General features: G+C 49.2%; 2 protein-coding genes across 6 annotated transcripts in view; one reads left to right on the top strand and one right to left on the bottom strand.

The window, feature by feature from the left end:
- The first annotated feature begins 317 nt into the window (after positions 1–317).
- Positions 318–8,101, top strand: EIF2D (eukaryotic translation initiation factor 2D). The gene is made up of 15 exons (XM_039699414.1): positions 318–474; positions 1,482–1,672; positions 1,893–1,976; positions 3,952–4,042; positions 4,635–4,742; positions 5,043–5,332; positions 5,429–5,546; positions 6,015–6,060; positions 6,202–6,305; positions 6,425–6,583; positions 6,699–6,788; positions 6,895–6,990; positions 7,197–7,317; positions 7,582–7,756; positions 7,856–8,101. Exons 1-15 carry the CDS (start codon positions 419–421, stop codon positions 7,924–7,926), a joined length of 1,800 nt encoding a protein of 599 aa, XP_039555348.1. The 5' UTR covers positions 318–418; the 3' UTR covers positions 7,927–8,101.
- A 602-nt stretch (positions 8,102–8,703) lies between these two features.
- RASSF5 (Ras association domain family member 5) overlaps positions 8,704–14,254 on the bottom strand; it is a 29,164-nt gene continuing 23,613 nt past the window's right edge. For all 5 annotated transcript variants that reach the window (XM_039699404.1, XM_039699407.1, XM_039699405.1 and 2 more), the window contains 4 exons: positions 13,751–13,864; positions 12,617–12,914; positions 12,176–12,291; positions 8,704–11,587 (listed from right to left, as the gene is read on the bottom strand). In XM_039699404.1, coding sequence (XP_039555338.1) covers positions 11,435–11,587; positions 12,176–12,291; positions 12,617–12,914; positions 13,751–13,864 — 681 coding nt within the window. In that variant the 3' untranslated portion in view covers positions 8,704–11,434. The remainder of the gene's footprint in view (positions 11,588–12,175; positions 12,292–12,616; positions 12,915–13,750; positions 13,865–14,254) is intronic.

Raw genomic sequence — 14,254 nt, 5'->3', positions numbered from 1 at the left:
GGGGACCCCCTCAAGGAGCCGGGGCAGGGTGACCAGGACCCCTCAGGGAACCGGCGTTGGGGGGACCGGGACCCCCTCAAGGAACTGAGGTGGGGAGACCAAGACCCCCTCACGGAGTCGGGGCAGGGGAGACCGAGACCCCCTCAAGGAGCTGGGGCGGGTGGCCCGGGACACCTCAGGGAGCCAGTGTTGGGGGGACCGGGACCCCCTGAAGGAACCGGAGCTGGGGGACCGGGGCCCTTCAGGGAGCTGGGGCGGGGGTCCCCAATCGGGCGAAGGGGACTGAGAGCCCTGAGGGCGGCGGGGCGGGGGTCGCGGGGGCTCGGCGCGGCCGGGCGCCGTTTCCAGCCGGACGCTTTATGGGCGCGGACGGCGCCATGGCGGCCGCCGCGGGCTGAGGGGACGGCGCGGGCCCGCCATGTTCGCCAGGGCGTTCCGCGTGAGGGCCAACACCAACATCAAGGGCTCGGACCGGTGAGTGCCGCGCCGGGACCCCGCAGGGACCCCCGCCGGGCCGGGGGGACGCGCGGGGCTCGGCCCCGGGGTCGCGGTCGCGGGCGGCGATGCCCCCGGGAGCAGCTGCTTTCACCCCCTGCTTGTGATACACTCCCGGCCTGAGCACGGAGTGTGCGTTTCGCTGGAAGATGTTGCTGTAATTAAGGCAGGTTTGATTGAATTGTTATGCCGAGGCCTGGATGAGGCCTTCTGTGCTTATTTATAGCAGCGTTCAGTGTCTAACGTGAGCTGAAGAGGTGTTTTGGATAAGGACAGGATTGGGGGGAATGGCTTTAAACTGGAGGAGGGTGCGTTTATATTGGATATTAGGAAGAAATTATTCCCTGTAAGGGGTGGAATGCCCTGGTACAGGGTGCCCAGAGGAGCTGTGGCTGCCCCATCTCTGGAATTGTCCAAGGCCAGGCTGGATGTGGCTTGGAGCCACCTGGGACAGTGGAAGGTGTCCCTGCCATGACAGGGGTGGGACTGGGTGGGATTTAAAGTCTCTTTGAACCCCAACCACCTGTAATTCTCTAATTCTTTATGTTCCTGAGCAGCACTGCTGGGCTGACCTCCTGATTGTTCAGGTTCACTGGACACTGCTGTGAATGACCACAAACCCCCCTGTGCTGGTCACTGGGGTTTAAACTTCAATTAAAACTGGGGGGACAGGGAGATCTGGCTGTCCCCTGCTCCAGCTGTGGGTGACAGGCTGGGCAGAGCCAGTGTGGCACTCCCAGGTTGAAATCACAGCAAACAGAAGCTGAGAGCAGATGTTTAAAGAAGATAGGAGCAGGGCAAGTGTATTCAGCCCTTTCATGGTATTCTTACATGATTTGTAAACCCAGACACAAATGCTTCAAACTATCTCCTGTGAAGAGGTGGGAATCTCAGGAACAGCTGACAAAACAGAACAGCAGATGTAGGAATTAATTTGAGGGATGGCTAGGCAGCTTTGTAACACATTTGGGATTTTGTCATTGCAGGAGGAAGCTACGAAGTGATGTGGCAGCAGCCTTTCCCAGCCTGAGCACTGAACAACTGGCTGAGTTGGTTCCAAACAAGGAGGAGCTCAATGTCATCAAAATATACTCTCACAAAGGGGAGGCCATCACTGTTTACATGAACCACAGGAACCCAATCCTGTTTGAAGTTGAGAAAGTTCTGTATCCAACAGGTAGGGGGAAGGGATTGGAGTCATCCTCCCTCTTTGCTTACCTTCCCAATTAATTATTTTGATTTCACATTTCTTTATTATCCAATTAAGTGGTTTATTATCTAATTAAGTTTAATCTCCTTGATCATCCAGTCAGAGTTTAGTCTTAAAGATGAAAAGAAACAGCATCTAGAAATGTTCTTAATGATGCATTTTTAAATTTACTTCTGTTTTGGGACAGTGTACACTCTGTGGGTCTACCCAGACCTTCTCCCTGCCTTTGCAACATGGCCCCCAGTGCTACAGAAACTTGCAGGAGGTGCAGGTAAGAGCACCAGAACTTTGTCCCTTTGCAGTGCAAAAAGGAGTTGCTTCCAGGGCTTTTTAGGTGTTTTCCTTCACAGTGCAAAAATGTACCTGAAACAAATAGAGGGAATGAGTACTCAAAAAAAATAGTGGTGGTGTCCTAGAAAGGAAATAAATCAGCTGTAAAAGCAGTTTGTGAACAAAGGAAAGTAGGTGAAGGTGTTTAAAGGCAGTGACCTGCTCCGTGTGGGAGGCTCAGGTTTGGAAATCCCTTCTCAGGGTGATGAGCAGCCCTGAACTGGGGCACAGAGCTGCCCGTGCCACTGCTCTGTCCCTTTTGAAAGTTCCTTTGCTGCCAGCCTGCCTCCTGTCAGTGCCCAGGTGAAGAAGCTCGTCCTGTGCATAGGAAGGAAATTTATTTTGGAAGCTGCAGTGCAATCCCTGTCAGCCTGTGCATTGTGCAGGTGGGTTGGAGCTGAGTTCCTGGGTTTCCGGCTCTGCCACCTCCTTGTGGATCGAGACTAACAGGAAAGGATTCTGTTTGCTGGAACCTGCTTTGGATGCAGTTCAGGCTCAGGAGAATCAGCCCATTATAAACTTTAAATTGCTGAACTGCTCAAGCAGAAGAGATTAAATTTGAGCTGCGGCAGCCTTGGTCTCTACCTGGAAGTGCTCACGTAGGAAGGGCTGTCTTTTTCCATGACACAGCATCCAAAGTGGAACTCGGGTCTCTGCTTTGTTTGCTTTTGGGGAAGATCAAGTGCTCGAGTGTGGAGCTGTGATAGACATCTGAGAGAGCCTCGCTGCTGACTTGTAACGACCCAGTTTCTGGGGAAAAAGACTTGCTAATGGGGCAGGACATTGATGAAAGAGGCGTGCGGGTCATTCATCGCCCCTGGCAACCAGGCTACCTCTGTGCAGGATCCAAAGATAAGGAGCTGGCCAGGAGACAATGGCCACAAAGGCAGGGGGAGAGGTAGAGCCAGTCCTCAGAAGGGAGAGGAAAGGCACCAGGCACTCCAGCGCTGCAGACTGGAGGAGAGTCAGTTCCTAAAACAGCGTGTTTTGGATATCTCCTCCATAAATTCAAATACCTGCTGTCTGCCCTGGTAATTGACATAATTTAATGCTGCTTATGTCGTCACATTAAGGCCTTGATGTGGTTTCTGTCCCCAGCCACGTGGAGCTCTGGTGGCAGTTGCAGAGTTCATTCTGAACTTGATAAAAATAGTTGTGACAATGATCAGGGGGAAGAATCTTGGCTTTCTTCAGGCTCCACATTAAATCAGAGATGCTGAGAAAAAATGTAACTGAGATGTCAGCAAAACCAAGCCATGGAACACTCAGACTGGAGGCTGCAGAGAGGGAGAGCAGCTGCTGTTCCCATCCCTTGGTGAGGACATGGTGCCACACCCGCAGCATGGAAAGCTCTGCTTTGCTCACATCCCAGTCTGGGCAGCCCAGGTGTGGGAAGCAGAAGGAAGCAGGGGTGTGGTTTCTGTCCAGAACAGCAAGGAGGCAGCTCCCTGAGAATTCCCAGCTGCCTGCACACATTCAGGAGGGATGGAGCAGCAGTGGCAACTTTGAGGCAATTCTCTCTCCAGGGAAAAAGCTGCTGGGGTAACTTTCCCTTGGGAAGGGGTAGAGTAAATGGGTTATTCCTGATACTTCTCCTTGTTCCTTTCCCTTTCCATGCCATTAGTGAAGAGCCCTGCTTGGAGCTCGTTAAAAGCAGTCCCTCAGGTCTGGCAGGGCTGAGCAAGCTTCATTCCTCTGCAGTTTTTTGGGATGTGCCCAGCAGCCTTATATCCAGATCCTTATGGATTGGATCCCGCACTCCACGGGGAAGAAGCCGTGCTTTAGAAGGAGGAGCAGAGAATCCTGTTCTCCCTGGCGTGTGCTCAGCTCGTGTTTTTGCTGAGTAACGGGAGGGAGGGGGCGGAGGAGGCGGTGCCCGAGCGTTTCATTGAGAAATGGGTTCATTCTTCCCGCAGACCTGATGCTGCCAGGAGTTGTGGTGCCACCTTCTGGCCTCCCTCAAGTGCAACGGGGCACGCTCTGTGCTGTCACCCTGCTGGGAAACAGGTACAGAGGATTCTCCAATCCACACCTGTCCAGAAACTAAACATGAGGTGAAGGGTTTTGGGGAAATCAAAGCAGGAGTGCTGTCGTGCATTTGATGCACAGGGAACCTCAGCAGTAGAAGATACAGCAGGAAAAAAACCTTAATTTTTTGGCTTAGGATATGTTTGAACTGAAGTGGGAAGCTTTGTAAATTGGTTCTTTTGGGCCAATGTTTTTAACAAAATGTTGTATTCTGCACAATTGTCTTTGTGTCTGTGTGGAAATTTGAAGTGAGGGAGTGTTAAAGCCATTGGTTTTCTCTCACTGCTGGTCTCTTCTGGCAGTGCATGTGCTTCTTGTAATTTATTAAAAGCAAGAATGTGTCACTGTACAACCTTCACTTCATCCAGGCTGCACTTATCCTCGGGATTCTTTGGAAAACCTTACATACCAGAAGGATAACAAAAAAATACGTAGATGCTTGAAAAAAACCCCACATTGTAAAGAACAGGGAGGTTGTAAAATAAATTCAGTCTGACACATCAGCACAGCCTGTGTGCAGTAGCACAGCATGTTTGTGTTGTCCTGCTCCAACATTCCCTTCTTTTCCCAGAGCTCCCGTGGCAGTTGGAGTTGCCACCATGTCCACAGAGGAGATGCTGGCTGCTGGAATGAAAGGGAAGGGCTTTGCTGTGCTGCACACCCACCTGGATCACCTCTGGTGGGTAATCTTGGGGAAAATGTGCAACAGGTCTCATGTGTTTACTGAAATCCAAATCTGTGCCCCACTAAGATTAATCTGCCAGGCCAACTTAGTGAATTGTTTGGGTACAGCTTAGGTAGGACCTTTATTTAGAATTTATGGAGGAAAATGAGTTCAAAGTAAATTTTATAGTTCAGAGATTACAGAAAAAGACCCGTGCAGGTGCCAGTTCCTTTATTCAAAGTGACATCTGTTCACTGTCCTGTGGTTGAAAGCAGCAAAAGGAAAGCTGTGTTCTGCTTTTTCTTCCTTTTGTAGGGAATATGGTGACAAATCTTCTCCTCCTACCTTAGCTCCCTTGGTAACAGATTCTGCTGCAATGGAGAGTGCTGGAGACAAGGAGGAGCTGCAGGGGAAGGAGCCTGGCAGCAGCTGCTGCCCTGAGCCAGAGCAGCACGTGGACATCAGGGATTTGAGCCTGAGGGACAGAGACACTTGTGCAGAACTGCTGGGGAAGGAGGAGCTGCATGAGAACAGAGCTGCAGAACCAGCTGAGGATGCCAGCACAGAGGACCAGCAGGAGGCTGAGGACAGCAGGACCCCACAAGGTATTTTTGGATCCCAGTGAAACCAAACCATGCCCCTTTGGTTTGCTGAACCCACAGACAACTCACTGCCTACCTGTTCTTTTTTTCTCCCTGCAGAGCAAATGGATGCTTTGTTTAATCAGTGCTTTTTCCATGCCTTAAAATGCAGAGTAAAGAAGTCAGATCTCCCTCTGCTCACCAGCACATTTCTAGGCAGCCACATGGTCTCCTGCTGGTACGTGGGAAGGAGATGGAATTGGGATTTGCATGCTGGGATTTGGTCTTTAAAACGTGGAGATTGTGTGGGATATTTAGGAAGAAGGTTTTGAGTAAAAAATGAAATCCAGTTCTTGAATAAGATTATGCTCACTTCTGCCCTCAAGTACTTTGATCAAATACAGTTCTTATATTAAAGACTTGGATGTAAGGATTGTCCAGACCTGGATTTGCACTTGGGAGCCAACTTGACTTGGCTGAGATTGGTTTCACCAGGTTTAGTCACCTGAGTGGCTGCTTCCCTGCCCACGAGATCGTCAGCACTAATTTTACTCATCACATTCTGTTTATCAGCTCCTTTGGACTAGTTCTTCCTCTGTGTGATTTGTATTCCTGCTGTTAAGAAACTTCTAGCATAAGTAGCAAGATTTAAGAAGAAATGAAGGGTGACTTATAACTAAAGAACTTTTAAAAAATCCATTTATAGCCCTGCTGGAAAACAACTGGACATAAAGAAATCAAGCTATAAGAAGGTGAGATTTTTCTGTTGGTTTGGGTGTTTGTTTTTTTTTTAATTAATTTTAATAAGTAACAGAAGAAGAGAAAAAGTTTAAAACACAAGAGCAGGAGTTTAAGATGCTTGACTCCACATTTCTGATTGTTGCTTCCTTCAGTTCTCTAAATTCCTGCAATGCATGCAGCACCAGAGGATCTTACAAGTGAAGGAGCTGAGCAAAGGTGTGGAGAGCATCGTGGACGTGGACTGGAAACACCCAGAGTACGTAGAATATCCCAGTTTTTAAAAGAGCTGGGAGGCTCTGAAAGAAGGGAGTGCAATCTGCTGCCTCCAGCTCTGTTTCCATCCCTTCTACTCACTCCCAACAATTCTTGTGGCAGCATTAAAGCATTTGCAGTGCCTGAAGGATTTTCCTCAGCCTCTGCTGCCCAAGACAGCAAAAGTGAAGACAGAGAACAAGTGTACCATGCTCCTGAAATCATTCCACTCTATGGGGTCTCCACAAAAATGATCCCACTCTTTCAGGAATCTGGACACAGGTAAGCACAAAAAAAATGAAGAGAGAGATCAACAAAACTGCAGTTGCTGTTTCTTTCTTACTGCCAGAACCCAACACCCAAATACTTTGGAGTTAAAAATTCTCTTTGTCTTCAGAAAAGGCAGCATCCTCTCAAGCAGTGAGGTGAGAAACATCATCATTAACTACGTGAAGAGTAATGAGTTGGTTGATGAAACAAACAAAAAGTGAGTACAGGTGGAAGTTTTCCTCCCCTGCTTCTACAGGAGAGGCTGAAATGAGAGGGAAAAAAAGTGACCTGGTTTGCTCCTTCTGTGTGCTTTTGTTTTGCAGCTTTGTAAAGGTGAATGCCATTCTGTGTGACTGCCTGTTGGATAAATCAGAACACGATGAGATCTCACACCTTAAATGGGATGAACTCTTGAGCAGGTGATTGTTCTCTCAATATCCCTTCCCAGAACTGCACAGATTTATTGCCTGCAACTCAAACCCCATGGTGGGAGCTGCCTGAGCTGTAATTTCCTGGAGATAAATGGGAACAAGATGAGATTTCACACCTTAAATGAGACAACCTTTTGAGCAGGTGCTTGTTCTCAATATCCCTTCCCAGAATAACAGATCATTGCTTTGTCCAGGTGCCTGGAACGACTGCAGCCCTTACACCAGGTGACATTTTCTGGACAAGAACCCGTGGTGAGGAAAGGAAACATTGAACCCATTGACATCAGCATAGCACAGAGATCATCAAACAAGAAGGTGAAAAAACACAAATTCATGGAGCAGATGAGATCCCAGGTCCTGAGGGCAGCTTTGGCAATCATTATTAAACCCTCAGAACTGATATTTCCAGTCCTTACGAGTTTCCAATCATTATTTAACCCTTCAGCAGTGATGTTTCCAATCATTATTAACCCCTTAGAAGTGATGTTTCCAAGCATTATTTAAACCTTCAGCAGTGATGTTTGCAATCATTATTAAGCCTTCAGCAGTGATGTTTGCAATCATTATCAATCCCCACAGGTGACAATTATCAAGAACCTTGAGCTGTATGGTCTGGACCCACAGTGTGTGGCCAATACTCTCCAACAGAAGGTCCAAGCCAGTGCCACCATCAGCCCAGCACCAGGAGCAAAGGACAGAGTCCAGGTCCAGATCCAAGGCAACCAAATCCATCATCTTGCCAAGATGCTGCTCGGTAAGAAGATTCTGGAACTGGGCTGGTTGCAGCAAAACTGAGATTTTAATTCTTCTTTAACTCTTCCTTACCTGAAGTGAGCTCTTGGTTGTGTTGCAGAAGAATATCAGCTACCTCGGAAATACATCCAAGGCCTGGAGAAGGCTCCAAAGCTTGGCCGTAAGAAGTAGGAGAAAAATCCACTGCAAGGATTGCTCAGCTCTCATTATTTATAGAAGGATCATGCACAGGCCCTGCTCATTCCACAATGAGTCCTGGGCGTTTACAAGGTCTGGAATTCACCCAAATAATAATAGTGCTCCAGGTGTTCATTTTTCATAAAAATAAAAAGCTCAATGAACCTCTTGGCGTTATCCTCTTGTGATTGTTTAATGGAAATTGATACTGAAGCACTGGATGCTACAGTGGCTTTTGGGTAGTTCAGCATTCTTGCTTTGCATCTTTGATCAAGGATGTGGAATAAATCTCCTCTGAAATATGAGAAAAACACATTCCAACACAATCCTGGGGCAGTGCAGTGTGTTCTGCCATTGAGTAAAACCCGCTGTGGCTTAGATTTTATCCTTTTAAACATTGCCAGATACTGAATTCAGACACTTCCAACACTGAGAATTAACTGCATTAGCTGCACTTCTGTAGTTCATACCATTTTTATATATAAAAATACATTAAATACAATAAAGATATTATTTTTATATATAAAAATACATTTTAATGTATGACATGAGCTGTAATTTATCACAGGTAACAGTTCTGACAGCCCCAGCTAAAAGATTAATTAATGGAACACTTTGGGCAGGTCTTACAGGTGTGGATGTTCTTTAGCTCTTTAACAGTAGGTTAGGAAATTTAAATTCACTTCTAGGAAGGATTCCTGTATTTCCCTTTAGACTAAATTCATTAAAGTTCCATAGGAGGGCACCAGAAAAAGAAGGTCAAGAGATTTCTTTAATTACTGACCATTTTATTGTCATTGTCTCTTACACTGTCTGTACATGAACAAATAGTTCCAGAACCTTCAAAAAAAGCTGAGAGTGAGACATTTTGTAAAAATGCCATAGAATCACTAGGGAGTAGTAAAAATAAATTACAGCATTGCAAAAATGCATTTCACTTTGCCATAGAAGCTCTACTATTCCATCCTATACACATTATTTTACAGGTTTTACAGTAGCCATGGAAAAGAAACTCACACGACCTAGGCGAGACAATTGCTAACCAAAGGCACTGCCAACAGGATTTGCGCTTAAAGAAGGGGCAAATACTCCTAAAAACAGCTCAACTGACCCATGAGAATTTGAGTTTCAACACCCACCAACTCTTCAAATGCCCCTCATATTGAAAAAAAAAAAAACAAACCCAAAAGAACGAGCCCTGCTGGTGGCAGGAGGTTTCAGCAGCATCCACAGTGATTGCATACGAAGCCATGCCTTGTACAAACTGTCAAAGACATGCTGGGGCCAGGAAGGGAGCGGGGACACTCACCAAAACAAAAACAAAAACAACAAAAAAATGAAACCTGCACAACTTTCAGCCAGAAAGAAAAGGGATTTCAAACCAAGCGTGTGGCTCTTGCCTCTGAGCCACCGGCAGTTTTTTACAGCGCTCTTCCCACGGTGGAACTGAAGTATTTATAAGGTGCTGTCAAGGCTCAGAGCACCAGATAAACGGTATTTAAATGACTCCACAAGTGAAGAGTGAAGTGCTAAGTCTGCTTGTAGCTGGACAAACAGCCCCAGAGCATGGCAAGTGCTGCTCCGTGGCTGCCAGCACTTGTTAAAGGTCGTTGGGTGTAGAGTACAGTACAGCTGGAGGCTCCTCTGCACCAGAGCCCTGCGAGCAAACCCTCACTGCTGACCAGAACAGGAGCTGCAACTGAGCTTGGCACAAAGTGGCTTTCACACCAGCCGAGGGCTCCAAGTGATGCAGTTACTCTCATAAGGTTTAGAAACAAACATACTCAAAATCTGGAAAAAAAAAAAAATCCCAAGCAATCACCTTCCAGAAAGAAACAAAGCAGTTCCTCATCCCTCCCTGTGGGGACAGGAGAGACAAGGCCTCTGCACAGCTTCCTCCTTAGCCCAAATGCAAAGTTTTCACACTTAAGGGAAAAAAAAGGCACTGAGGTAAATTTGAACTCCTCCCTGTTCCCCCATAACCTGCTGGCTCCCCTCCCACGGGGTGTAGGTGGGATCCCAGCAGCCACAGTGAGCTCCGCGGAGCCCACACCAACCCCTGTCCCTGCTCCACCCCAACCCAGGGCTGGCATTCCCTGTTCCTGGGCTGTGACCAGAGGGAGGGCTGGCCCTGCTGTGTGCAGTGTGCTCAGCATGGAGCACTGAGGGTAAACATGGGGCCCATCCTCTCCCCGGGGATCCCTGGAGCATTCCCAGCCTGGCAGAGATCCCTGCACGGCCTCAGCACCAGAGCAAGGGCAGGGACCCAGCCTGCAGCTCGAGGACTTTGCTGAGGGATGCTCAGCGTGGCGTGGTGGCAGCCCTGAGACAGGCAGAGAGAGACTTGCTGTCCTCTCCTGGCTCCACGGAGAGAGCAAACCCTGGGAAGCTTCCTGCTTCAGCAGGACGGCACCAGTTGAGAGTGGGGAGGGAGAACAGGGCACAGGGACAGCAGGGCTGGGACAGCAGGAGCAGGAGGAAGCCCAGCTGAGGTGAGCAGAAAGCATCCAAGGACAGTAATTCTCTTCCTTGGTGCCACCTCCACACCCCAGCCCTGGATGGGGCTCCTCTCCCTCGGGGCCAGGCATGTTCACAGCTCAAAATCTGATTTGTGAAGGGGTTTTGAGCTTTCCTGGGTTCCTCTGATGGACACGTATTGCTAAACCTTCAACACTGAACCCTCAGCCTGTGCCCCAACCATCACCTTTACACTTTTCAAACAGAATTTCTGGAAAGAAAGGTCCCAGTTCCTACAGAGTGGATAACTGGTGAAACCCTGGCTAACTTGGCTAAGCATCAGGGACAGTTACTGTAATTCAGCTCTTTCCAAAATCAGAAGTCAAATAGAATCAAAATGAATGATTTTCCTGGGAATTACTACTACCAAGTTGCAATAATATTTACTAACAGACTGTTGGGGTGTTGCAGCTGCCTTGGTGTGCTAACCTGGCATTTCCCTGGCTGCCTCAGCCCTGAACAAGTCCAGGGCTTGCTTAGAGCTGCAACACCCACATGGTTTGGTGCAACAACCTCCTCCCCTTCTCCTGCTGCTTCCTGTGCTCTCCTTACGAAACCAGAACTGGGCCACGAGGCCACTGTGGGCCACAGCCCCTCCAAACAGGAACAAGCAGCTTGCTGGGAGGAGCAGGAACAGCAAGAGCTGCCCTGCTCCAAACTTCAGCCAGCACAGGGGTCCTGTTGGGTGTCACAGTGAGAATTTTCCACGCAGCCTCTCCAGCGGGTGGCACGGCTGGAAAGCCAACCAGCAGCTGTGTTTGCTTTGTTGAAGCTGTTTTAAAAACAGGCTTCCCGTTCTTGGACTGGCTCTGGTCCTGGGAGAAGAGGTTTCAGAAGAAGAAAATGCAATAGGATCATTTTAGGGGTGCTGGGAGCCAGTCCTTATGGAAGGTTGAAGAGGGAGAATGACTACTAAGGTGTCCTGAGAAGTCTTTTCATTAAAAACAGTCTCTAGGTTAGTCTAATGCCCAGTGCCTCCTGAAGGTTATCCAGGTTTGCCTCTGGCCTCTTTCAGGGTCTGTTGCAGTCTCTGTTTGAACCTCTCGTACTTCTTGTGCACTTGCTGGATTTTGTCCTTCTCCTCTTTCTCCAGGATCATCAGGAAGTTCTGCAGCTCTGGGATGGAGAAGGCTTCCCACTGCAAAACCAGCAAGAGGCAAAGTGAGCACTGGGCTTTGTGGGTTCTTACCTGAATCTGTGAGGAGGAGCAATAAAATACATTGAAATGTATCTGATCTCCAGGGATTTAACCTCGAGTGGCGAGAGGGATGGGATGAGGGGCTGCAGCAGGAAGGACCATCCCAATTCTCCCATCCCACATGGGAAGCAGAATCCTGCAGGATGCAGCAGCTCCCAGCATTCGCTTCACTGTGGTGGGGAGCAAGATTTCAACCAAAAACTGACTGTGAATTTATTACCTGAGTGTCCCTGGCTTTTACTTAAATTAGTGGACTACTTATAACAGTGCTCAGCTAATCTAATTAGTGAGGATTAACCCTGGGGCGGCACTGCCGGGTTCCACAAACAGATTATGGAGTGGCCATCAAAACTGGCCTCAGCATTTCCACAGCTCAAGTCTGAATTGTTTTAAAAACAGATCATTTAGGAGCAATAAAAGACCTCTTAGAGGGAAGCAGCCCTTTTTGTGGTGCCTCTGTCCCACATCCCCCAGCTCTGCCATGTGCTCCATATTCGTGTGAAAACCAAGGAAAGGTCACCAATGTACCTCAACTTCTCCGGTTTCGTTTTCCTTCAGGACAAAGCTCAGCACGTCGGTGTCAGGGCCCGCCAGCAGCCGCAGGTACAGCGGGTACTCGGTGAGAGGGAGCTTCTGGAACAGCACTGCAAGGACAGCAGACACCGCCCGTGAGATCAGGGCTGCCAGGGCAGAGGGAAGCTCAGGGGATCTGCTGGAGCATGGCAAGGATGCTCAGCGTCACAGGGCTGAGTCTTTATCACAGATTTACCACGATCCCTGTGAGGTCCCAGGTGGTTTCACCCCTTCAGAAATCATAACTCCCTGTTAACCTAAGCAGCATCACCTCCTGTGCAGGTCTGGCCTTTGATTCACCTGGATTTAGGCTCTGCCTGCCTGACACCCCAGTGAGTCCTACAGCACACCAACCAGAAGCCAAACTCCCCACCAGCTGCCAGGCCCTGAACTCACCTTGCCCATCTTTCCTCATCTCCTTGAAAAGTGCAAACTTCTGGGGGTTATCCACCACCATGAACTTCTTCAGCAGCGCCTGGATCACCTGGCCCACCGTGGTGGTGCTGCTGATGTGCAGCTGCTTGACGGCATCCAGGGGCAGGTAGAAGGAGGTCCTCCTGTGCGTCATCTCAGCCAGGTTCACCTCGTGGAGGGCATCGTAGATGGACTGGGGCCGGATCCCGGCCGGCACCGTCACCGGGCGCCGCAGCTTCAGGTGCACCTTGATGAACCCCGTGTAGGTCCCGTCGTCGTTCTGGGGCAAAGCACACAGGGATCAGGCTCCAGGCAGCTCTTCCAGCCCGTTTCCCACCACAGGAGGCTGGGGGGTGACAGCAGGAGCTGGCCCTGCTCCGGGAGTTCCAGCGTTCCTCGTTAATCATGTCAAAAATACCCAGTAATGTCGGGGCAGTCACTGCTGGTTTTCTCTTGGTAATGACTCATCCCTTCCTCTCGCCTGTGGGATCTTGTTTTATTTCAAACCAGCCCTGCTACCAGGCAGTTATGGAAATTCCATTGCATGGAATTTGTAGTTGCACTTAATATGGATTTGAAACCCCTGGTTCAGCAGGATCTCCCAAACTTATTCCTTATGTTTTATTCCCCATTTAATGGATTCTCACATCTCCATGTACCAAATCATCCCTGAACATCAGCTGATCCCACCACAGGTCTCTTACCCCACCCTCAGCTCCACAAAAATGCAGGAATCAGGAGAAAAGCCTGGTTCTGCACAGTGCACCTGGAAGCCTGGCAGTGGTGAGGGCAGAGCTTCTCTCTCTAGAAAGGTTTTGTGCTCCTGAAGCCACTTCCAACAGCTCACAGCCCTGGTTCCACCCTGACTCACCCCCACTGGGGCTCATCCAGGGCTTTGTGGCAGCTCCTTGCCAGAGATCAGTGCCAGCAGGAAGGGATGGAGGCAGGGAAGGGTTACCTGGAGTGCCAGTGACACTGCAAAGCCCAGCAGGAGGAAAAGCAGCTTGGCAGCCCCCCTCACCCCAGTGACACCTTCCCCACAGGCTGGCCCCGTGCAGGGCCCACAGGAACCAGCAGCAGGCTGTGTGTGTGAGGGGAAACCAGCCCAGGACGTACCAGCTTCATCACGAGGCAGTTGGTGACCTTTGCATTGTACTTTTCAATCTTCTGTTTGATCTCCTGGATGGTTGGAGGCTCAGGTTTTTCTTCTTCTACCGTTTGTGTCGCATTCTGCAATCAGAAGAGTGGGGCTTTAGATGCTTTGTGTGTTGGGTAATGCTCCATCTGTTCAGCCCCTGAAAGCAGGAGCGGATCCTGCTCAGTTCTGAGCAGTGATGATGCAGGTGGGGACGGTCCCAAATGTGCAGGATGCCACATCCCAACCCCAAACCACCTCTGACACCAGTGACAGGCAGTGGAGGGCAACACAAAATGCACCAGTTGGTGGCACGGGGCAGTAAAGCATCCCAGTACAAACCAGGGAAAAAAAATCCAACCTCTAAAACCCACTTTCAAAGCAAAGCCCCCTCCAGCTGCAAGCATTTATTTCCTTTTTGCAGTGCAAGAAAAAAAAATCCAATCCTATTTCCAGTATTCACGGCTCTGACTCCGCAAAACTCA

The sequence above is a fragment of the Passer montanus genome, unplaced genomic scaffold (assembly GCF_014805655.1).
Source record: "Passer montanus isolate IOZ18808 unplaced genomic scaffold, ASM1480565v1 scaffold132, whole genome shotgun sequence".
Lineage (NCBI taxonomy): Eukaryota > Metazoa > Chordata > Aves > Passeriformes > Passeridae > Passer > Passer montanus.
The sequence above is the reverse complement of the archived record's forward strand: the minus strand, read 5'-3'. Positions and strand labels throughout refer to the sequence as shown.

Coding starts and splice junctions, on each gene's coding strand:
- EIF2D (XM_039699414.1), top strand. CDS start 419: ATGTTCGCCAGGGCGTTCCGCGTGAGGGCCAACACCAACATCAAGGGC. Junction 5,547..6,014: donor AGCCACATGGTCTCCTGCTG/GTACGTGGGAAG, acceptor ATCCATTTATAG/CCCTGCTGGAAAACAACTGG. Junction 6,789..6,894: donor GTTGATGAAACAAACAAAAA/GTGAGTACAGGT, acceptor TTTGTTTTGCAG/CTTTGTAAAGGTGAATGCCA.